Below are 23,752 nucleotides of genomic sequence, written 5' to 3' on the forward strand. Positions count from 1 at the left end.
AACAGTGATAGTACTCGTGTTCCCATATTTCCACCACTTGACATCCTTGCTGTTCTAACTTCAATCGACGCTGACAAGTGGCCTGGCACAAGTCTTCCATGGTCTGTTGTAAAAAGTGACTTTTAGTGTCACGTTGAGGGTAAGAGAGGCGACATCTGTGAAATAAACATCCGTTAAAAGTCCCGGCCATCCATATAATGCCTTCCGATGGTCTTTTCGCCTCCTCCGTTACGAGCAGGTTGAATCCATTTGTATTCCTTGTAGCACAAGTAATGGAGCCAGCGTAGGGCTTTGACCGAGTATTGACCTTTGACAAAGTTCGTCGTTTGAGGGCTGCTGACAGCCAATGTGTTTTCGGGCATAAATTGCTGGCGGTAAACATAGGAACACGCTTTGGCAATGGTGCATGCTTCTTTGAAGGATCGACCCTTTCGTGTTCCATGAATAATTCTCGAAATTTTCCACAGCAACGCCGTAAAATGTCCACATCGGAACGACAGTACTTTAACATTTCTCCCTGAAAATCGAAGGGGTCCTAGGCGTGAGTCTGGTACCGAGCGTAGAAAGTTTCTCATTGTTCGGTTCGCACGCTGTCGGAGACGTAGTTGTGAGCCTCAGGCAAATCGGGTAGAACGGCATGTTGATTAACTTCGGTATTGAAAAGGTGCTCAAAATAGCATTCGGTCATTTCTGTCATTCCAAACGTTTTTGGCATTCGACTCAAAGGCATGGCCAAGTAACTCGTTGAATCTTTAAATTGTACTTGTCCCACTTGCATGAAAATGATTTTGGGTCCGTTCAAAGTGACTTTAGGACGTTCGTTACTTTGCTCCGTATAGTATCTCAAAAAACAATATCCATCGTATCTAAAGACATTATGAGCCGTTACCGTGGCATATCGATGACAATCTCCGTAACGTTCGATGTCCTCTTGGCTCTACATCTCCTCGAAAGGTTTTGTTTTGTCACATCCGCCATGAATCTTGCTGAAGTCAGGCTAATGACTAAAGGTAGGCTCATGGATGCACCTCTCGCACGCTCGATGAGCCACACATAAATTAAGAATGTGAATGCCGGTCTCTTGCATTCATTCGAAATCGAACAAGATGAAATTCCCTTTCTTCTTGTGGTCATCGTCTTCCTCTAGATGTTTGGAATGGTATTTTTGAATGTAGCATTCGTGTTCCAAGTCCACAATTCGGTGACAAGAGTGACACCGTATCTTTCCTGAGCATATGTATGTCTTATCATTATTGGTACGTCTGCCTTGTCCACAAGTAAGAAACAATCTCAGGAGTTGACAAGCACTTTTCTTCTGTGAACATTGCGTCTTCAGATATTTTGGTAATAGTCAGGGCTGACAAATGTTCACTGACAAGCAAGGCAATGCACTCGTTCTTGTTCTTTGTCAAGACAGGGTTGAAAGGCCAAATATCCCTCACATTTCGATCCACAAATGCTTGTGCTGCTCTTGATTGTTATAGCCATAGTCACATTTCTCACAGTAATAACGGTATCCCATGAATGAAGCGATACTGGTAATGGCATCGAAATGTTCATCGTGATGATAAACGTGAATGTATTTACCGTCTTTGAAAGTTTTGCCTCGAAACAATAGAGTTCCGAGTACTTCTTGAAGGTGCACTTTCAAGGTGTAGCGTGGATCAAAAACGTCATGCAAGTTTTGCATTTCAGAAATGCCACAGGGCATGTCTTTTGATATCCCCGCTCGTTGTAACAGGAATTCTGCTTCTCTTCGTTGTTTGGATCTGGTTCTATTTTCGAAGCTCGCTCAGGCTCTTTTCCATTCTGCAGTGTCATTCTTGTTGGCATACGTTCGTCCCACCACGATGTCACGGGCTAAACACAGCTTCTCTTGGGTGTTGTTTAATTTGAATGAGGCTCATTTTGATGCTGCAAAGGTCGTCCACCAGTAACACCTTTTGGCGTTTTCCGGCCCCTTTGGGAAGAGACACTTGCGTCATGAACAGTGCCACTTTTCAATCGGTGATGTGAAACTTGTCGTTGGATTGTTTCACGTGTTGAATCTTGTTGATGACTATGGAAGGTGTCAATTCTGCTAGCTGATAAACTCGATCCAAACGGGGGACTCCAAACTGTCGTGATGCATTGAAAGACCCAAGCGATCGTCTTCTTTGGCTTCACAATGTCGTTTCAATGAGCTTAACATAGTATGCCACACCTCAGTGATGATTCCCTCTGCTTTCTCCAATGCTACTTCGGACTTGAAATCTTTCAACTTCACCGTCTACATTTCTAGATAAGCGCTTTTCCGTCTCTCGAATGTGATAGGAATTTTCAGAGTTAAGTGGTGGCGGTGGCAGACTTTGACTGATTGTAGACTTTCTGGGTCTGGATTCTGGCTCACTCGTGTCATCTTCAAAATCGCTGGCATGAATTTGAGCCAAGACTTCAGCTACTGTGCGAGGCGATAAATCACGTTTCTGCCTCTTACTTTCTAAACGAAATGATAGGATAGTTTCATCTTGACTGAAAAACGTCAAATGACTACGTTTTTACGCCATGGGTCCCATGTCAAACCAGTGTATTCCCTATATAATGGGTCAGTGACTTCCTTTCCAGTATTCATTTCACTCTCAAACCGACCAGAACGATGTAAGACCCCACACAGATCGAACTTCTGATCAGAGCTTTGCGGGGTGTCATACGAATGTTTTCTTCAGACAAGCCGACGGACTTTTCGCCCCTCCTTTTGAGATAAAAGTCAAGATACTTGCTATATCTGTAAGAAGAAAACACATTGGGCTACAGAGTGTCCAGGCCGTCAAAATAAACAAGACAGGTGTCAGAGGAAACAAAAGTCAAGATACCCGTTATCATTGTCAAGAGAACGGACATTGGTGTTCAGAATGCCCTAGAAAACGACAGGGCAAGCGGAAGAGAGGGGTTCCGAACAGGAAGAAGAGGTACCCTCTCAAAAAGATGAAGCCAGACACGTCCAGAAAGATAAAAAAGAGAAGAAAAGAAGAAGAGGAGAAACTGAGGAAGAGGAGGAGGAAAAACCCGTGAAAGTGAAGAAATGAAGAAGAAAAAAAAACGGAGAGTAAAAAACACACAGAAGATGTCTATGAACATTTTAAATTGTTGCATTGTGAATTGGATTGTAACATTTGTACCAGAATAGAACAGACAGAAAACATAAGTATCTCTCGGTTTTGATCTTATAATCATAATAAGCACATGCATACTCTCTCTCTCTCTCTCTCTCTCTCTCTCTCTCTCTCATCATGGAACGAAAAAGCGATTTTGAGTTTTAATTGATTTTGGCAAGAGAAGTGGGTGGCCCTGAAAATGACCGTTGGTTATTTTTATTTTTATTTGTAATCCGCTTTAACTGTCTTAAGCCTTTGCCATGGCCAAAGCCTACTTCTAGACTTGCTCCTGTCAATGATTTGGTAGAAATTATTAGGGGTGGTATCTCAGGCTTAGTAACAGAGTTGGACTGTTTGGCTCGGGAAGGTCTTTTTCTCTTGGGGCGTAATAATGAAGTCGGATACATATGTTTCAGACTCCTTAACTCTGCCAAAATATCTAAGAGTACCGTTACCGTTTGACTTACACTTTCCTCCTTCTCTCTTATACCTTGTTTCTTCTCTTCTGCTTCTTACTGTCGTTTCTTTCTTGCTTTCTCTTCTTCTCGCTGTTGATGTTGAAGGAGCAAACCTTGTTCTGCTTTTTCTGCTGTTGTAGAAATTTCTCTAATTATTCTTTCTGTCTCTGTTTAAAATTTTCGACTTGTGCAAAAGAAGAAGAAGGTAGCGAACGTACTGGTACCGGAACAAATTCTTGCGATGAATAAAGAAAATCTACTAAATTCCAATTAAAATCGGTCTCTTCGGTAGCAGATCGCCTTTTGTCTCCACGGCCGGTGCACCCCAGTTCATCGTCCGCTTAGTTTCCTTTCATGTTTGAAAACTCTGTTGCATGGATTCACTGCGCACAGACGCTAGCGCATCTATATAAGGAATGTGATGTCACAAGCCGCTCTCTTCGGATTGGAAGACAGACTCAGCACTATGACTGAATTTTGTAACGCGTATTAGGATTGGTGAAATATCTCAATCCGTTTTGATCCGCTCTTCCACTAGAAATAACCGGAGTTCACTGCATTCCCTTCATCTGTTCTCCTTACAAAATGTTGACTAACGTTGAATCATCTACCTTCGTCTCGTCAGTGCTGTTCCGCACGGTCTTACGTATGCGTGTCAAATCATCATGGACAATTATCCGGATCATTGATACAATCCTTTGGAAAAGAAGAATCTATGTGGAGAGATAAGGCTGTTTAAAAAGAGTCCTCATCTACGGTGCAGAAGTCAGAAGAAGTTTGAGGAAGAGAAGAAGACCTATTCATCACCCTCTATGTCAGCGGAATGATGTTAACAAAATACCAAAGGCCCTTTTCAGGGCCACTTAAATGTTTCGAAAATGATTGCTTTCTTGTCTAAAAAAATTTCTAGTCGATTGTATAGTTGTTTGTGTGATACATTGACGTTCATCAATCTATGTCTGTACGTTGTATGTGTTATATATGTCTATGTCCCGCCAGTCCCGCTCCACCAAGCTTTCTAAGTTTTTCCCTGCTGTTTGGTCCCATTGAGGTCAGTCCCCTGCTACATTGTTACCAATGTTCAGTACGGTGACTTCACCTGACCTGTTCCATTCCTATTGTCCATATTTTAAGGGTAAGTCCTATTGTCTCTATACAGTCCCGATACCCTTTTGTCTGAGATTTCCATTGTCCCTATAAATATTGTCCCCAAACGGTCCCACGACCTTTTTGACTGGGATTTCCATTGTCCCTAAATCGTCCCACGGTACTACTGTCGTATGTCGAGAAATCAAATATCAAGTGTTGCATTAAATTGCATGTCCTTAAAGTTTCATTTTCATGATCGAGATTTTAGATTTTATATGCTGAGTTACATAGTATTGATTTAAAGTTCCATTTCCTATGTCGATATTTTACAGCGTATTTTTTGAATTACACATCGGTGGTTGAAATTTTAATATCATATGTTGAGAGTCCCCAATTCACGCGTTGTATGCAACTGATTGCGATAACAGTTCAACTTCTTATGGCGAATATTTAGATTCCGTCTGTTGAATTTCACAGCAACGAGAAGCATCCCCCTTGTTTAAAGATAACACGGTCCGTTCACGAGAGCAACCTCTAGCGAAACATTCATAGTAATTCTTGAATAGTAACTTTCAAACTGTAAATGCATGAAATGTGATGGCGCCTCATAATTGAATGCATGAATGATCTTAATACTCGATATTATTTTGAATTGTTCAAGTGTACATCGTGTGATGTTATTTTTAACACCAATGCATCATTTCACCAAACAAAAATAGCAATTCTGACAAGCACAATACAATGTCCAACCACCGCTGTATAATTCAACAGATACAATTTAGAAACTCAGCATATGAAATGGAACTTTCAATATAAACTCTTTGAACCAATTCGTAAATTAGGAATTCTCGACGTATGACATCGGTATTTTCAACCACCGACGTGTAAATCAAACGACACAATCTAAAACCTCCACATAGAAAATATAACTTTCAACCACTACTGTTTAATTCAGCAGAGAAAATCTATAATCTCGACCTTGAAATTAGAACTTTAAGGACAATTGTTTTTGATACAACACGTGAAATTGGAATTCTGGACATATGACATTAAAATTTCAACGGCAACGTTCTGATTGGACCAGCTTTTGTCCGCTACGGCGCTATTTGGGGATTCTAAAGCAAGAAGAAATACTACAAAACTTAAAATTGGGTTTTGCCCAGTTAGAACCAGGTGTTGATTGTGTGGACTGTGAAGCATCACGTGACATACTTAAAAAAATAATTAACAAGCTGCTGACGCAAACTTTATAAGCTTTGTTTTCTTTTGTTTTTTCGAAACCGATCACTGCTATTTAGGCATAATGGGAATGCGGACTACAATCAAGATTTACTTTTCTTTGATATTGAAGAACTTTAGGATATGTCTCCATCCTGTAAACAAAGTAATGAGGCCAAGTGTTTCGAACTTCTTTGTTACTCTTAACATACAGACGTTCCTCCAATTTGGTCACCGTAAATATCCAACATTGGATCGTACATCGCCAAATCGCAGAAGCTCTTGCTTAGTCGCGATGGTGCAGAGAGGCTGCAGACATCCAAACTGATACACTGTATCTGCGCGCTTTACGTAGAAGACGGATAATTCCAGACCAGTTACAGCAGTTTGGTTCCCAGCTTCGCATCTTCCATAAAAACAGCAAACAGACTACAAGGTTGAAAAGTGTGACATCATTGTAGAGTCGCTATGAAATTGATGACAATTTACTAAATTATGGTCACAATCCACCCAATTTTTTTGTAAAATATCATGATTGAAAAGGATAAGGATGAAATTGTTGTGGTCAGTTTAGTGATAAGCTCGGACAAGCTAAAGTTTCTGAATCAGTTGCTCACGGCAATGTCCAGAAAACAGGGGGTGGGAAGCAAGGGTCGTGTTCTGCTAGTAATGCCTCGGTACATATTTCATATATCGCATTTTCTCGTACAAACGTGACAAAGCGAATACTTACTACCTTTCATATTTCGCATTCTCTCGTATAAACGTGACAGTGCGAATACCTACATGAATTACGTTTTTACAAATAAAGCACAAAGGTAATCCTATTCTAAATGATCGGTTACATTTTAATAGCAATATTTTGACGTGTCTGGGATTGGCCGACTTTCAGGTCCCTAACCTAGCCTCGGGCAATTACCTTGTAAACTCTAATGATCGTTTTGACGCATGTCACCGAATTGTAATGTGAATAAGGTGACTTTAAGACGCGTGTATGAAAATAAAAAGCGCTTGCCACTAGCAATTAACCACCAGGATTTCATTCAAGGCATGATCAATTAACACCCACCCACATGTGGTGTTTATGATCTTTCACTTACGCGGTAATTCATAGGAGACGGATACGTAAATACCATCTGGCAAACAAGTGTTCTCAATCAAATCGCAAAAGTCGGTTCAAATATGTTGACGCTCGTCGGCGATTTTAGGGTGACTAAAAATTATAATAAGCAGACATGAGCTGACACACACACACACACACACACACACCAGTAGAACATAATAGAGTGAAACCATTGATAGTTTGGGAATATTTTAGTGATGGGTTATTTCCTCCTTTATCCTCCTTAATCTGAATAAAAAACAATGGTTAAATAATTCATCTTTGTCAATCTCGTTGCTAATTATCGAACATTATCTTCAAGACTTGGAATAGAATGTATACGAGAGGTGGTGAATGTTTTAAAGATTGACCACCAGTTGTTTTGTTGTTTTTTGTGTGTGTGGGGGGGGGGGTTATGATATGCATGATTCCAGCTTTTGTGTTAATTTGTCAAATGTAACTGTTTCTCTTTCCGTATCATAGACGTTGGTTTGTTCTGAGATGTGTGTGTGTGTGTGTGTGTGTGTGTGTGTGTGTGTGTGTGTGTTGTGGGGGGGGGGTGCGTGTGGGTGTGTGTGTGAGAGAGAGAGATAGTGTGTGTGTGTGTGAATTGTTAACTTAGCTTCTTCAATTTGTGTGGCAGTTTACAGTGATGTGTAGTACTGGGCATCATCCTGCAGACATGTAGCACCAGGTCCCACCCAGCCACGTTATCGGAAACCAGGCTGACCAATCCTAACATTAACCTCTGAGTGCTGAGCGCCAAACAAGGCAGCTGCTAGTACCATTTTTAAATGTATATTGGTATGACTTGGCTGGAGTTCGAACCCGCCACCTCACGGCATTCGAGACGGACGCTCTAACGATTTAAACCTCTGGAGCGGTCAGTCGAATGAGACAAAAAAGAATTATTAGCGTTCATGTTGATGGTTCAATCAAAATGCTGCAGTATCAATAAGTTTCGCGAATTTCGTTGCCCTTAGAGAAGAATTAAAAGACTTTCTTAAAGAAAATTTTGTAAGCCATTTAGAATCATAAAACATAAAACTAGCGAAAAATTTTCACCATTGCCTTACACCTTTTATTAACCGAAAATGGTGAAATGCTCTCTTGCATAACTGACACAAGATTTGATTTTATAATATTCTAAATATTTTCTATTGATATTGTTATCTAATAGTTCCACCCACATCCCTAATCTCCATACATCATCAAAAACAGTATTAAAATCAATAAAAGCCAAAAATAGTTTAATCTTGCAAAGCTTTTTTAAATTTCAGTAAGAGCGTGAATACAAAATATATATGTTCCATAATTAAATAGCCTGGCTAAATCCAAAATATTTTGACTACTTTATTCAAATACAAACGGTTACTAAAGCAGTTCAGTGTCGCCATAGGTCTATGGGGTTATCAAGTGAGTTTGGATCCCCTTTCCCCTTATATATTGGTCTGATTATGCCTTCAGTTCAAATGTCAGGAATCAGACCCGTCTAAAATATTACACTGACAAAAGAGTCATCTAATGATTCGGCATATCAGACTTAAATTGTATATGCTCGGTTAATAAATTTTCATACGATGTTGTCTTGTTGTACTTAAGACTTTTAATCCAATTGATAAATTCGGACTCAAGTTATTTGCAGAATTAGGAATTTCATCATTTTCATCTTTTTCATCTATGACATCTTTAGTGTCAATTGTTTTAATTTTGTTGTCAGCATTCTTATGTTTTCTAATAATTACCAATTGATCGAGTTTAAGATTTGTATCCTCTGTCCCCTTTCCTATTATTTAGTATGTTCCAATAATCCTTGGTTTTTGTGTTTTAGTTTTACATTTTTTTAAATGTTTGCATTAAACTGTTTTCCCAGTCTATGCAAAAGTTCATTATTTTTTATTATTGTTTTATGTTTTACTTGCGTTCTCAAGATTTGTCCTATTTGTATGTGTTTGGTTATTGTTGTGTACTTGTCCTTGTTAGGTGATATTTGCATGTATCTGGGTATTGTTGTGTACTTGTCCTTGTTAGGTGATATTTGCATGTGTTTGGTTATTGTTGTGTACTTGTCCTTGTTAGATGATATTTGCATGTGTTTGGTCATTATTGTGTACTTGTCCTTGTTAGGTTATGTTTGCATGTATCTGTGTATTGTTGTGTACTTGTCCTTGCTAGGTGACATTTGCATGTGTTTGGTTAATGTTCTGTACTTGTCTTTGTCAGGTGATATTTGCGGGCCTTTAGGCATTTAGTTGCAAACTATCGTTTGTTATTTTTATTAAAAATTTGATTGCTATTTATAAGAAAACATTTTGTGGCAGAGTCGGTAACTAATAATGAGATTGGTGAACACCGACTGTAGATATCTTTTTTTATTTATTGTATTCAATACCAGTATGTGTATCTCAAGTCTTCTTCGCTATTTCTTAAAGTTTACCAGTATGTGTGTGTTTATGATTTGGATCTATAACGAAGACATGTGGCACATTAAGGGGACCAGGATGAGTGTCAAAGGTTCACTTCCAGAATATTCTTAATTGTAAATACGTTCATGTATTTCACTTGAATTGAAGGAAAGAACATGGCAAACATCAGGTAGACCAGAAATTCCAGAGGGGAAGAAAAATGTCCTGAGCTCTGATCCGAGTCAACATGTTTACCTACAATTAATAATAATCTTAAAATATAATTTACAATCATAAACAAAAATTACTTAAGTAATATGTTGTTTACAAAATTACCCTTACAATTTATAATCAAGGACAAAAGTCAACACACAATACAAATTAAATATAATTATATTCGTAATATTTAAAATTACTTTCTGACAAATACAAGTTTTGTATTTTAATTTTAAAAAAATCATTTTATTATTAAAAATTAAAAAATTGCTGTTAATGTTAAATTCGTTACAAGATTACACCGTATTATTCGTACATTCTTAACTGACGGAAACTGCCGACGTACCGGTATAGTGAAATAGTACTGTGGTACGTACCACTGGAAAAATTAACCGTAGTAAACTGGTAAACCGCGCACCTCTACTGGCTTGTATTGTTAAAATCCATATCCATCAATAGTGTTCGTCTCGAAGTTTCTGGATGACAGTAATGGCGCAGCGCTAACAATTATCAGGATTTAATTAACCTTTGTTAAACAATGTTAGTATTACATTTTTTAAAAAAGCAATTGGTATTTAATTTAAGATGAGTAAATGCGCCTACATGACCACACATACATACATTATTATTTTAGGTCCGATCGTTCAGAGCTCCGTTCAGCCATTCAGCGTCGATCAACTTCATTGACGATGTTTTAAGTAAAGTCAAATGGTTGAAGAATATTCGTATGCGAGGCAGGCTCAAACAAAGGAGTAATTCCATTGTTTTTCAATTTAGTTGGCATACTTGCACTTTGATTGGTCCTGAACACATCTCGTCTAATGTTAACACAATTTCATTAAGCAAAGGGGCATCTGGTCACGTGTCTGGTCCCCATGTGGAATGACGACATCATCAAAACCGACAGGGATCTAAGTTGATTTTTGGTCCCTTTTAGCCACTGTGTCAGTGCCATTGTTGTCAGAAAGCAATTCCTGGTGTAGTTTTATGTAGGGTGTGTTAAGGAAGAGACCATATTCAGGTGCTATAATATTTTATTGGTATCTTAGTGTTGTTTGCTGAGGCGGCTTCTTTTGATGTCGAATGTAAGTGATTTCTCTAACATGTTTTTGATTTGTGCTCATACAGGTCGAAGTATTGTTTTTTGTCATTGAAGTGAACGTCATTTGTTGTCCGCATATAGTTTTGTTTTCGTTTATTCTTTACATGATGTATGTGTTGATGTTAATGCACAAAATTACCAATTTAATTACTTACGAAATTGTCTCATTTTTTTCAAATCCCAAAAATAAATCATACTTCAGTAATTCGAACAATTACCAGACTTGGTGTCTTTCAAATATAACAAACTTACAACAAGTGCATGGATGGAATACTTGTAATGAACATTCACAAATATAATCTTTTAGCTAAAGACAAACCGGTTTGTTCAAGAATAGAACATATATAATCCGATTAAGAATATACTTTCCAGTCATTAAAGGTCAGAAGAAATTAGTGAAGAGATAAAACATCATGGAGCCTCACTATATAGCAGTCATAGCTATTACATAACAATTTATTTAAAAAATACAACCTGCGTTATAGTGGTTTCGGTGATCTTTGGAAATTTCATATTCTCTTTACATTTTCTATTGCTGATCATCAACCCAGTGCATTTGATTGTGCCATGCAGGCTAATGAAAATCAGAAAAGACATTACATTCACGTAAACATAAGTTTGATCAATTTTCTTCTTAGGTGGCAGGGGACACAGGGGCTCGTATCGCTGCTTACAATGGACCTGTCATACATGTACTATTTAATATCTATTTGCTGAGTACCGGCGGTCATAGCACAGGAGTAGGACGTAGTGTTCCAGAGATTATGCCCAGTGTTGTGTTGAGCTAGACATCAATTAACTTAGTGTGGGATGATCGAGCCCAGACAGGAGCGCAATACTCGGCTATTGAGTAACAGAGGGCCAGTGCTGATGTTTTGAGTGTTGAGTCAGCCAGTTTGCGGAGTAGGTAGATTCGAGTGTTAAGTTTTGCTGCAGTTTTCTTCAGGTGGTAGTAGAATGTCAGTGATCGGTACTCAGCAACATTCTTCCTCCACAGCTGCGTTGCCAGGAAGCAACCACAAAAGTGTTGGCTAAGGTCTATGCCAGTGAGAAAATTACACTCTACAGGGACATCACCTCACATCCTGCAGTCCGCTTGACTTCGAGATACCCAATCTGGTTAGGTCCGTTGCCGGAGGATAAGACAGCTATTTCGGAATGGAGTGTCGAGCGATTTTCAACATACTTTGTAAACCACTCACTCGTAGCTGAGCCATCTGTCTGCCCTCCTGGCATCAACCTTCCACGTCATCTGTGGGCCACAATGAATCGCTTTCGGACAGGACAGGGTCGTTGTGCAATCAACCTTGTCCGATGGGACCAGGCCACTAACTCTCCAAATTCCTGTAGAGCTCTTTAGACCGTGTCACACATTGTGGACCACTGTCAACTGACAGTTCCCTGGTGGACTGCAGGATCTACACTTTGCTGATGATGACGTTGTTAAATGACTGAGCACGCACTGCACACGATAATAATAATAATAATAACACTGGACAACAAATTTTTACAAAAGTCATGTTACTGAAATAAAATTAGTCAATTCTTATCAATTTTTATGTGCTGAACACGAATATGACAGTCAAATTGCAAAATTGGCTCTAGTTTTTTTGTAATCTGCAAGAAATTAATGTTTACATAACGAAATGCATTCCAATAGTAAAAGGTCAACTGTAATAGCCTACCTATAAAAAATCAAGTCATTGACTACATCTTAGATTTCTTCGCCTGTCTCTTGTACAGCTGTTCGGGAGCATCTCTGAGGAGTGTCCAGCAGTAGTCAGCCAGCATTGTAGTGGACCATTTTCCCTGGTATCTTTGTTCCATTGTTGCGATATCTTGATGAAAACGTTCGCCGTGTTCATCACTAACAATACCACAGTTGCTAGGAAAGAAATCCAAATGGGAATGAAGGAAGTGAATCTTTAGAGACATATTGCAGCCAAGTTTCTTATACTTCATCAACATGTCTTCTACTAGTTCCTTATAGTTTTCTGCCCTAACATTTCCGAGGAAGTTTGTAGAAACTAGGCGAAAAGCATTCCATGCTTGTTTCGCGTCACCTTCCAGCAAGTTGTTGAACCGGTCATCTTTGAAAAGCTCTCGAATCTGAGGACCCACAAAAACTCCCTCTTTAATCTTTGCTTCGCTGAGTCGAGGGAATTTTTCATGCAGGTATCGGAATGCTGGCAAAGTCCGGTCAATGGCTTTCACGAAGTTCTTCATCAAACCTAGTTTGATGGGAAGGGGTGGTAGCAAGATTTTCTGAGCCTCAACCAGAGCTGGGTGTTGGATATTCTTCTCTCCAATGGCTACATTCTGCCTGTGAGTCCATTCCTTCCTCATGTAGTGCATTTCCCTTGCTCGGCTATCCCACTCGCATAAGAAACACATGTATTTTGTATATCCTTGCTGCAGTCCCATTAAAAGGGCAACTACCTTCAAATCACCACAGAGGTGCCAGCTGTACTTGTTATACTCAATGGAATTCAGTAGCTGCCTTAAGTTATCGTATGTCTCTTTCATGTGGACAGCATACGCTACTGGAATAGATGGAAGAATGTTTCCATTGTGCAAAAGCACAGCCTTGAGACTCAGTTTCGAAGAGTCCACAAATAGTCTCCATTCTTGTGGGTCATGAGTGATTTTTAAAGCATTCATGAGGCCCTCAATATCGGAACAGAATATCAGATTACTTTCCTTTCTGAAGAAAGGCTCCAATTGCTGGTGGCGCTTTCGATATGCAGTAATTGTGACATCTTCTTCTAGAAGATTCCATTGTTGGAGTCTTGATCCTAGCAATTCTGCCTTGTTCTTTGATAAGTCCAAATCACGAATCAGGTCATTTAGTTCTTCCTGTGTTATTCTGTGTGGGGTTGATGATGCACCACAGTGAAAATCTGGATCACTGCATGCTGATGGACCAGGAGAAGAACAGGTCGACTCACCTTTGTCTTCGTCAGATGAATCAAGAGAATATTCTGCTGGAGGTTCTGGAATAGGAAGTCCCTCACCATGTGGAACTGGTCTCAATGCAGACAGAATGTTTGGGTAGACTATTCTCGACTTCTTTCGCTTCGTTATTCCGCCGGAAAGAGGAGGAACCAAGCAGAAGTAACAGTCATTTAGGTGGTTGCTTGGCTCTCTCCACACCATTGGGACTGCAAACGGCATTGATGACCTTTTGCAATTCAACCACTGTGAAAGCTGTGTTGTACATGTAGCACAGCATATATGTGGAGCCCAAGGCTTGTCTTGGTCACCAACCTTGCATCCGAAGTAAAGATGATATGCCTTCTTCACTTGAGAATTGATACTTTTCTTCTGGTTGGCAAATGTCACTTCCCCACAAATATAGCAAAAATTGTCCGCGGTATTAACACACTTTCGAGGCATTACTGTTCTTTATTGTACGTAAATGGATAAAATAATAAGTTTTATGTAACAGTAGCTTGAACTGTCTCGCACAACGTCTAAAATATTTTAAATGCTGAACCTATCTGATTGGGCTTTATATAGTACACTGCTTACGTCAGCTTCAGCAGCCGCCTGGCATTAGTATAATAGGCCTACACATGTATAGTACACTGCTGACGTCAACTTACTTCAGCAGCCGCATGGCATTAGTATTGCATTGCATCAGAAAATGATGCAATCAACTGTGGATGATGTGAGCATGATGGTATTATGCAATGTTACATCATTATTCCGGATGTTGCTGCAGTCCTACTGGAGAAATTTACACAGTGAAACATAGAAAATGAGGTATATGAATATCTTCAAAACGAGAGCCAATACAAATTTTTCACGGTTATATTCGTGTTCGGCACACCAAAATACTACAGATTAGGGCCTTTTCAAGTCAGTAATGATTTCACTGTTGACCAGTGTAATTAGTTATTATATAGTACATGTATGACAGGTAAACTATAAGCAACGAACGATACGAGCCCCTGTGGCGGGGACAGTTTCGTAAATTGACTCCGTGTCAAATTTCTTAACCTAAGGTTATGGTGTGACTCTTTGAGCTATTATTATGTAATAATTAAAGATATTGATAGATTTGTGAATTTGGTCGTCCCGGCTTGTGTTGTTCTTGACATTGATTTGAGTCATGTTCACTTCATGTAGTAACTGCACAGCACAGGAGTCTGACGTTTTATCAATAAAATACGGCGAAATCTCGGACAATATGAAATCCCCTTATCGTTAATATAAATAAACATAAATATTTATATTACCGATAAGGGGATTTCATATTGTCCGAGATTTCACCGTACTTTATTGATAAAACGTCAGATTCCTGTGCTGCACAGGATGTAGCCAGTGAAATACGAATAGTTGCTTAGGTAGCAGGGCTAGCCACTTACAGCAGTAGATACATCGGTTCAAGGCAGGTAGAATATCTCAAAATATTCCTCGATAACAATTATTTTGAATTGCACCAAACTATTAAGTACACAATGTTTTTCAAAATTATCACCTAGGGAAATGGCTTGTGTTTGCACTGTGAGCATCACATGTTCTCAAATATGGCCTTGCAAAATGCATGTATAAATTTGGGTCTGGGGTGCATCAACTTTGTATTCTATGATTCTATGAATGTCCACTGACTTGTCACGTCAAGTGAATGATATTCTTATCTTTCACTTTATTATACATATCCAAAAATATTGACCATTGTGACCTCACTTTTATATTTTATGAATTATTATATTAGGCAAGTGTATGCAACATCAAATTTGTGCATAAAAACTGTCCCTTGCACCCATATACGTTAAGTACACTTGATTTAGTAAGCCATGGAGGCAGCACTTGATTCAGTTTCTCAAAAATCAACACCAGTGACTTTTGCCTTTAATTTATGAGGTATTTTTATATGCACTTTTTATGTGCTTCAGAAGGGTCTTACTCGTGTCTAAAATGAAAGAAAAAAACAAAAAAACAAGGACCAGTGACACAATAGCAATGCCTAAATCATGCACTAAATTTAGCATCATTGCTCTGTGTGACTTTTATTTTAACAGTTCCAGAATTAACTTTATGGCAACAGTGATTCAACTATGCCAGTGTATTGGTGATAGACCAGATGTGACTTGGAGATATCCCAGCTAAATCCTTATGTATCTTTCACAACACAGACTATCGAGCAATTGTGAATGTTTGAAATTAATTGGCCATATCTTTCAAATTGCTCAAGGAATCTGATTTTGGTACAGTAAAACTTGATTGATGTCCACTGTACGCAGCCAAGCATCATTCATTACCAAAATTATAGTGTGCACATTGATTTTATTATATAAATGCATTGGTGTGAGTGATCAAGTGACAATTGGGATAAAAACTCTACTATTTAGGTGTTCATTTATGGTGTCAACTTTGTGCTATTGATCTCAGCATTTTATTTCATGAGTATGAATACTGTTGTACAGTTTTAGTAATCAACATAACTGCCTTGTGAAAGAAAATGATATAGCCAATGAAATGTGAGAGACTTTTTAAAACCTTTAGTTATTTACGAACTACACTAGATCAACAGTCTAGGGTTTCTATTATGAAATCAATGACTTGTGTGACAGTGTATCCCCTAGGGGTGCAAGACTGAGAGTCAATAATCTCCTTTATGTGAAAACTGGGGGTCAAACTCAGTCAAAAACAAACTTTGGTATCAAAATTTGATGGTCAAATTATATATTTGGGGGTCTCTGAAGCACAAATGAGGGTAAAGGGAAACGCTGCACTGTGATCTCAGTAACTCTGTGATACTGAACCAATTAACTGAACACCTACATACCCTTTTCTTTTTTGTGTATTTGATAAGAAGAGTCTGTATTCTTTAATCTGCTTAAATTAGATGAATTTTAATTACTTTGCTAATATTTGATGGATAATTAGTGCAGATCTTTCTGTAAACTTTTGACATTGAGAATCTTTAATGTTTTGTTTTTTTGGGAATTGGAGATAAAAAAATTAAAACAAAATTTGGGTCCAAGTGAGAAAAGATGGAGTTCATGTTTTTACTTTGGTTCATGCTACCTGGCAAAGTGGGCTACTAAGTTACTGAAAAAAATACAAACTTTGCCTTCTGTTAGGAAAGAGAAAAAGATTTTGCCCTGTGATTCTTTAGATGTAAACTGTGTGACATTAGTTTATCAATTTTGAAATGCTCCCTCAAGTAGTTACAGTTTTGTAGCCCAAGATGAAATTGTTTTTCATGGAGATGCTGATATCAGTTATGCCAACAAAACACATTCACAGGCATGTGCTTTAATAGTTGATTGACCATTAACCCTTTCCCTTGCACACAAAAACCCCCAAATGTATTATCCCAGATTTCCTCAAGTTCAAGTTCTCATTTGATGTTGCAAACCCACCAACTTGTGTTTTGAAACTGTAAACATTGATTTGTAAGAACAGTATGTGTTTTAAGAATATATATATATATATATATATATATATATATATATATATATATATATATATATATATATATATATATATATATATAATTGGTGACAGCACTTTTCAAATATATATTCTAAAGATTTTAACTGTAGTGCTTGCATTATTTTCTTAATACAATCAATTTGAAGCCATAAGCACAAATCTCATGGGGTAAAAATTACAGACATTGCTGAGTGTATGAAGGACTGCTTCCTCAAAAACTCTTTTTTCATAATTCATTGAACACATAAATTAAGGAAAATAGACAATTCATACAAAAGCCAAGTCAAAATATTTTTGACAGAAGTTGTAGTTTTAAAATAAGACATTTTCAGGTGAGAAACATATGAGACAATGCTGTGTTTTGGAATTTGAAGAGTGCTGTAAGGTCAAGGTAATGTTTTCTTTCTATATTACTAAATTCTGTGAAAATATCAAAATCTTCACAAAACTTTCACAGTCCAAATGATTTACATTTAATCTGTATCGACTCCCTGAATATGTAGTTGTAAAGTTAGGATTATAGGTACAGGTAACATCAATGACCACTGTGGATGGAAGGAATGAACACTATGGTGTGAAGACACTTGTGCATGTGCTCTTGTGTACATGCTATTGGGGTTGTTTTAAACTAATACAGAAATATTTTCCATGCCATTGGGAATGTTTTAAACTAATACAGAAATATTTTCAACTGCCTTTTTCCTTTGAAGTTTTAGAAAAGAACAAAATGTATTGTTTAGATGGCAGTTGATTAAGTATATTTAACTATTTGTAATTAAAACAGGTACTACTATCAGTTAAAATTAATTAAAATGTATAGTTTCTGTTGTGCTCTTAGGAAATCGTATGAACAAATTGCATGTATCACTCCATTCAAACGTTCATGTACATTTAAGTATGAATACATAGGTGCAATTAAAAATTGTATAATCTTCATGAGTTCTTTTTTTATTACATAACAAGAGAAGGAAGTTGCAGCCATGCCATTTTATGACTAGTTTTTCCCAGAAATCATAGCACTATTATACACATTGGGAAAAAATGATGTCATGTTGATGATGTCATGATGATCACATGATTTTGTGCTGCACAATACGTGTTGATTTTTAAAAGTAGACCACCTTAAGCCAGAATATTTTTTGATGAAATGTTTGACCCATTCTGGTAATTAAATGCTTTAAAAGAATTAAACAATTTATGAGACATTTATTGAAAATATCTATACAAAAGTTTCTCATTGGATTGGTGGTGCTAAAATAAAGTGGAGTGGCAGCCAAAACAATTTTTACAAAATCAGTGGCAATTTTTATTTCATCTCATATTTCAAACTTAAAATGGGCCGATGTAATTTAATTAAAACTTGCTTAAAAAAATTATTTAATGGTGTGTTTTGCACTCTTTTTGAAATTAGGACTTTTATCAGAAATGTTTTAATTTTTTAAACTGAAAATGAAATTCATGGGATGACTTTTTATTTATTATTTACGAGGTTATTAATAAAGTACAAGACAAATTTTTGATGGTGACACTGTTGTTATGGTGGTGCTTTTATGAAGGTGATACTGTCATGATGGTGATTTTGCTGACAAGGGTAAACTATGGCAGTTTCTACTTAGACGATTGAGTGAAAGGATCACTTCTGTTTTTAATATGTTTATTTGGCAGAAACACAGCAGTGTTAGAAATACAAATTCAAATGTTAGGCACTTATTTCACCTTTGAATTAAAACAAATTTAGTTTACCATTATGATTTAGTGATTCAACTTAATCACAAAGGCATAGTTTCTACAGGGTCTACTTTCTAGACCTGAAAAGTTTTAGGAGATATTCCTGCCTTCATTTGGAAAAAAAGAGAATTTTCAAAATATAGGAAGGCTTTGATATGTGATGCACAATTTTTCACATTCCTGCTTGATTTTTAATAAATTAACATGAATCCAGTAATCACACTCAAATAGACTCTTTTCTCCAAAACTTTGATCTGTTGAACTTCACTGCTACTGGGTTTATTTATATGCATGTTGTCATAGCAACATGGGTCTGTTGGTTCCCAACAACAAAGAATTAAAATTAAGTTAAGCAGATCAAGTAGCAAAGATAACAAACGTGAATTAGTTTATGGTAAACGTCAAATGGGTTGTTATCTGCATTTGCTTATCTTAAATTAAATATAAATTGTAGCTTTAAAATTTGATACTAATTTTGTTAAAGCAAAGTCTTATTCAACCCTGATTATTGAATCCTATGCATGCTGTCATCATGAAAATTCCAGACAATGGCTTTTACAATGGTGGCCAAGTACTAAGCTGGGTCAAGAGTATGTTGAGTCTAATAGTCACAGTATTGGATAGTTTGAATTTGTCAGTCAACATGTGACATAATGAGGTTGTGACATTCAATCCAGATTGTATTGGATCACATTTTTAAGTTGATATCACCCAAAAATGTTCAAATACTTAACATGATTTTGCTGTATGTACATGTTGGAGTGTGTAAATAATGATCATCCAAAGGAATATGAATGTATGAGGTTCTAAATTAAGTGAATAGTTGCCATTTACAGGAATGTAGAATCAAGTTCTAAAAGATGACACCCATTACTGTCCGATAATCAGTGTTGGACAAATACCTGACCTGTATGGGTTGTACTATAATGGGGCCTATAACAATACCAGCTTTGTATGATGAGCAGCAGTACACTGAGGGGCTTTACAGTGAGTGATCATTGTACCTATAGAATGTATTTTAATTGGGGACCCTAGGTGATGACTGGTCTAAAGCGCTTGCCTTTTCTGATCATTGCCATCTCACATCTGTATGCATGGGTTAGAGACGCAGACTCAATCATCGTGTTTATGTGAGAAAGTTTGCCAATAGTTACCCATGGGTTGGTGGCTCTTACCAGGGCTTTCCAGTATATCTTATGTTGATAAATGGCATTAACCCCGTAACAACTGTATTTAATTATCTAGGTTCTTCAGAAACATAAATGAGGAATAACAATCTTTCAGGTACAATACAGACATGCATTGTTTATTTCAGGTCATAGTTGTGTTGATTTTGGGCCTTTCTATTGGCCTTGGTGTTGGATTGAAGAAGTCTGATGAGCATGGAAATGCCCAGGCAGTTGAAGGAGGTGATTCAGGGCAGAAGAAAACTACCACCCCGAAGATGAGCACTTCTCACACCAGTAATACAGTCATAATTTCCACCACAACAACGACATCTACACAAGCCCCTGTTCCAGAGTTTTGGACCTGCCACCCACCACCTGATACTCAGTGTCCATGGAGGTCAGCTATCTCTAGTGATAGGAATCTCTGCAACAGATCTTATCACGTGTCTGTGTATACTTCTTGTAAACTGAACTCTGTTCACACTTCTTGACTGAAGATGATAATGCTCGACATAATGTTTTATGATTATTAGTAGTTACTGAATAATTACTGATAATTATTATCAGTACTAATTGACAATTAAGGATTTGGATCCTAGATCCACCCAACAGGTTAAGGGCAAAAGTTTGGAAAAAGTGCATATTTTTTGCACTCAATTTTGTTAATAGAAACAAATAAAAAGAATTGATGACACTAACTTGCCTTCTACAAAATTAACACAAAGTGATGTGGTTCATATATATTTCTCACCCACCCCCACCCCCTGGCTAATACTTTGCTATAATTATTGTATCTCAAAAGCTTTTTCAGCTTAAAGGGGACATTTCAAATGTGTCCCTCAGGTAAATCAAGTACTTTACTCATCATTTATTAAGAATTTTTATGCAAAGTTTCTTTGTTGATTTGTATCTTTCCAACTTTTATCACATTTGAAAGCTACACTACAGGTACTATACCCTTAAATCTAAACTAAGTCATTGTGAGCTACATGTACATTTCACATTCAAGTTATCTGCAGTTATGTTTATGTTAAGTTCAGCTTCTCAAACACAGTTGCTTTCTGCATAGGCATGTAATTCATTATGTAGATGCTTGATACACTGTTTAGTCGAAACTTTATCATATAATAATAATAATAATAATAAAAAACTTACAACTTTACTCAATTAATTAACGCCCCAACTAGAATAACAGATAAAAGTGCTACTATCGTTGATCATGTCTATACTAATAAACCTGAAAACATAAGTGAAATTCAGGTGCCACTGTATGCACTGAGTGACCACTACCAAGGCTGTATAACTAGACATGTTCCTAAGTCATCTAAAAATGGTCAACACATTGAAATGCAATACAGGGACTTTAGACAGTTTGATGAGGAAATGTTCTTAAATGATTCAGTTTGCAAACCCTTCCAATCAGTCTGCAATGTAGCTGATGTCATCACTGCCTTAGACAAATGGTATTGGATGTTCAATGCAACCTTAGGCAAGCATGCCTCAATTAAAACAAAATGGGTTAAACACCAAATTACACCCATGTGGATTGACCCTGAGATCAATGAGACTAGACACCTAAGAGATAATTTCCACAAGAAAAAAGACATGAAAAGTTATAGAAAGTGGAGGAATAAAGCTAAGCACCTGATAGATAAGGCAAAAGAGAACTACTATAATCAGGCTATTGATGAAAGTAAGAGTACCAGGACATTGTGGAAGCATCTAAAAGAGCTGAACCCACCCAGGAACAGTTGTCTTCCACCTAGACTTAAGCAAAATGATGATATAGCAACATCTGTAGAAGACATTGTGGAAATGTTCAACAATTTCTTCATAAGCATCTCCAGTAACATTATTCAGAACCAAACTAACATCCCAATTGAACTTGATGCTCTTCTGTTATTTATAAGTGCTAAAATTCCTGACGATAATTATTTTTCAATAGCTAATGTTAGTGAATCTGATGTTTTTGATGTGCTCATTAAGGTGAATATTAATAAATCCTCTGGATTGGATGGGATTGGTCCACGAATTCTTAAAATTGCTGCACCAGTAATAACAAAGTCACTAACGCATATCATAAACTTATTAGTATAATGAGTGGTAATTTTCCAGAAATACTGAAATGTGCAAAGGTTACACCTATCTTTAAGAAAGGAGAAAAGGAGGATCCAGGGAATGACAGACCAATATCAATCCTACCTGTATTGTCAGAATTATTTGAAAAGCATGTAGCCATTCAGGTCTATAAATTTTTGAAACATACTCTCTATGTCATAAAGCGCATTCAGGATTTAGAAAGTACCACTCGTACCAAACAGAACTTACCAAATTAATTGATCTTTGGATGAAGGAAATGGATAATGGACATATGACTGGGATTGTTTTCCTTGACTTCAAGAAAGCCTTTGATCTTGTTGATCATGAAATTCTGCTGCAAAAGTTTAACTGTTACAGGTTCGACAGTCCTTCTTTAAACTGGTTTAGATCATACCAAAACCGAAGGTCTCAACAAGTAAGCATTGGCAATATTAGCTCTCAAACTCGCACTATTCATTCAGGGGTCCCTCAAGGCTCAGTTTTGGGCCCTTTCCTCTTCCTTATCTATATCAATATTCTACCATTAAATAATGAATCCACAAATACAGATTTGTTTGCAGATGATGCAACCTTGTATACATCTAGTTCTGATACTGAAGTTATCCAAATGAGATTAAACTTAGACCTTATCAGAGTCCAAGACTGGGCACAACAAAATAGGATGGTAATTAATGAAGGTAAAACAAAATGTATGATTTTGGGGACAACACAAAAGCTACACAAGTCAGGGAAGCCAGAACTATCTCTTGTAATAAATAATCATCTGTTAGAAAATGTCAAACATGAAAAGCTTGTAGGTGTGACCATAGATAATACTTTATTATGGAATGACCATATTGATAAGTTTTGTAAAACACTGTCATCCAAAATTGCCCTACTCAGCAGAATCAAGAAATATTTACCTATGGAAACTTGAAATCTATACTACAAGTCATATATTCTTCCAACAATGGATTATTGTTCAGATGTATGGGGAAACTGTGCTAAATCTGAGCTTGACAGGATTTATAAACTTCAGAAACAAGCAGCATGCATCATCCCTCAAAAGCATTTTTTACAGAACTCAAATGGTTCACAATATATGACAAGATAGATTTTCACAAGGCAGTTCTTTTATATAAATGTCTACATGGAATGGCACCAGAGTATCTTCAGGACTTATTCAGACCCTTTTCAACACAATAGCAGTTGAGATCAATATCACATGGAAACCTTCTAGCACCAAAACCAAGGACAGAGCAATTAAAAAAGAGCTTCCAATACTCTGGTACAGTTCTGTGGAACAAGCTTCCACTACATGCAAAATCTGCTGAAAATATTAGAGTATTTAAGAAGAGACATCATTAGCATGTATGTGCTTCTAATTATTTAATAATAATATAATTATGACCTACATTTCACAGTCCTGTGATCTGCACTAGCATTTGCATATTGCTCAATTTCTTAGACAATATTACTGTTGAGTGATATAACTCATGCAATAGATGCATCAGAAAGGTACAACTGTAATGCCATTTAAACAAATCAAAGCTTTACAATCTGGGGCATTAGTGGTTTTCTTGTTGCATGCTTATTCCATTGAAT

At 37.1% G+C, this 23,752-nt stretch overlaps 1 protein-coding gene across 1 annotated transcript in view; it reads left to right on the plus strand.

Annotated features, from left to right (window-relative positions):
• LOC149807809 (uncharacterized) overlaps positions 1 to 23,752 on the plus strand; it is a 243,214-nt gene that overhangs the window by 61,759 nt on the left and 157,703 nt on the right. The window contains exon 4 of the mRNA XM_089960550.1: positions 20,215 to 20,465. Coding sequence (XP_089816676.1) covers positions 20,215 to 20,465 — 251 coding nt within the window. The remainder of the gene's footprint in view (positions 1 to 20,214; positions 20,466 to 23,752) is intronic.

The sequence above is a fragment of the Sinohyriopsis cumingii genome, chromosome 1 (genome assembly GCF_028554795.1).
Source record: "Sinohyriopsis cumingii isolate HCF-2022 chromosome 1, ASM2855479v2, whole genome shotgun sequence".
NCBI lineage: Eukaryota > Metazoa > Mollusca > Bivalvia > Unionida > Unionidae > Sinohyriopsis > Sinohyriopsis cumingii.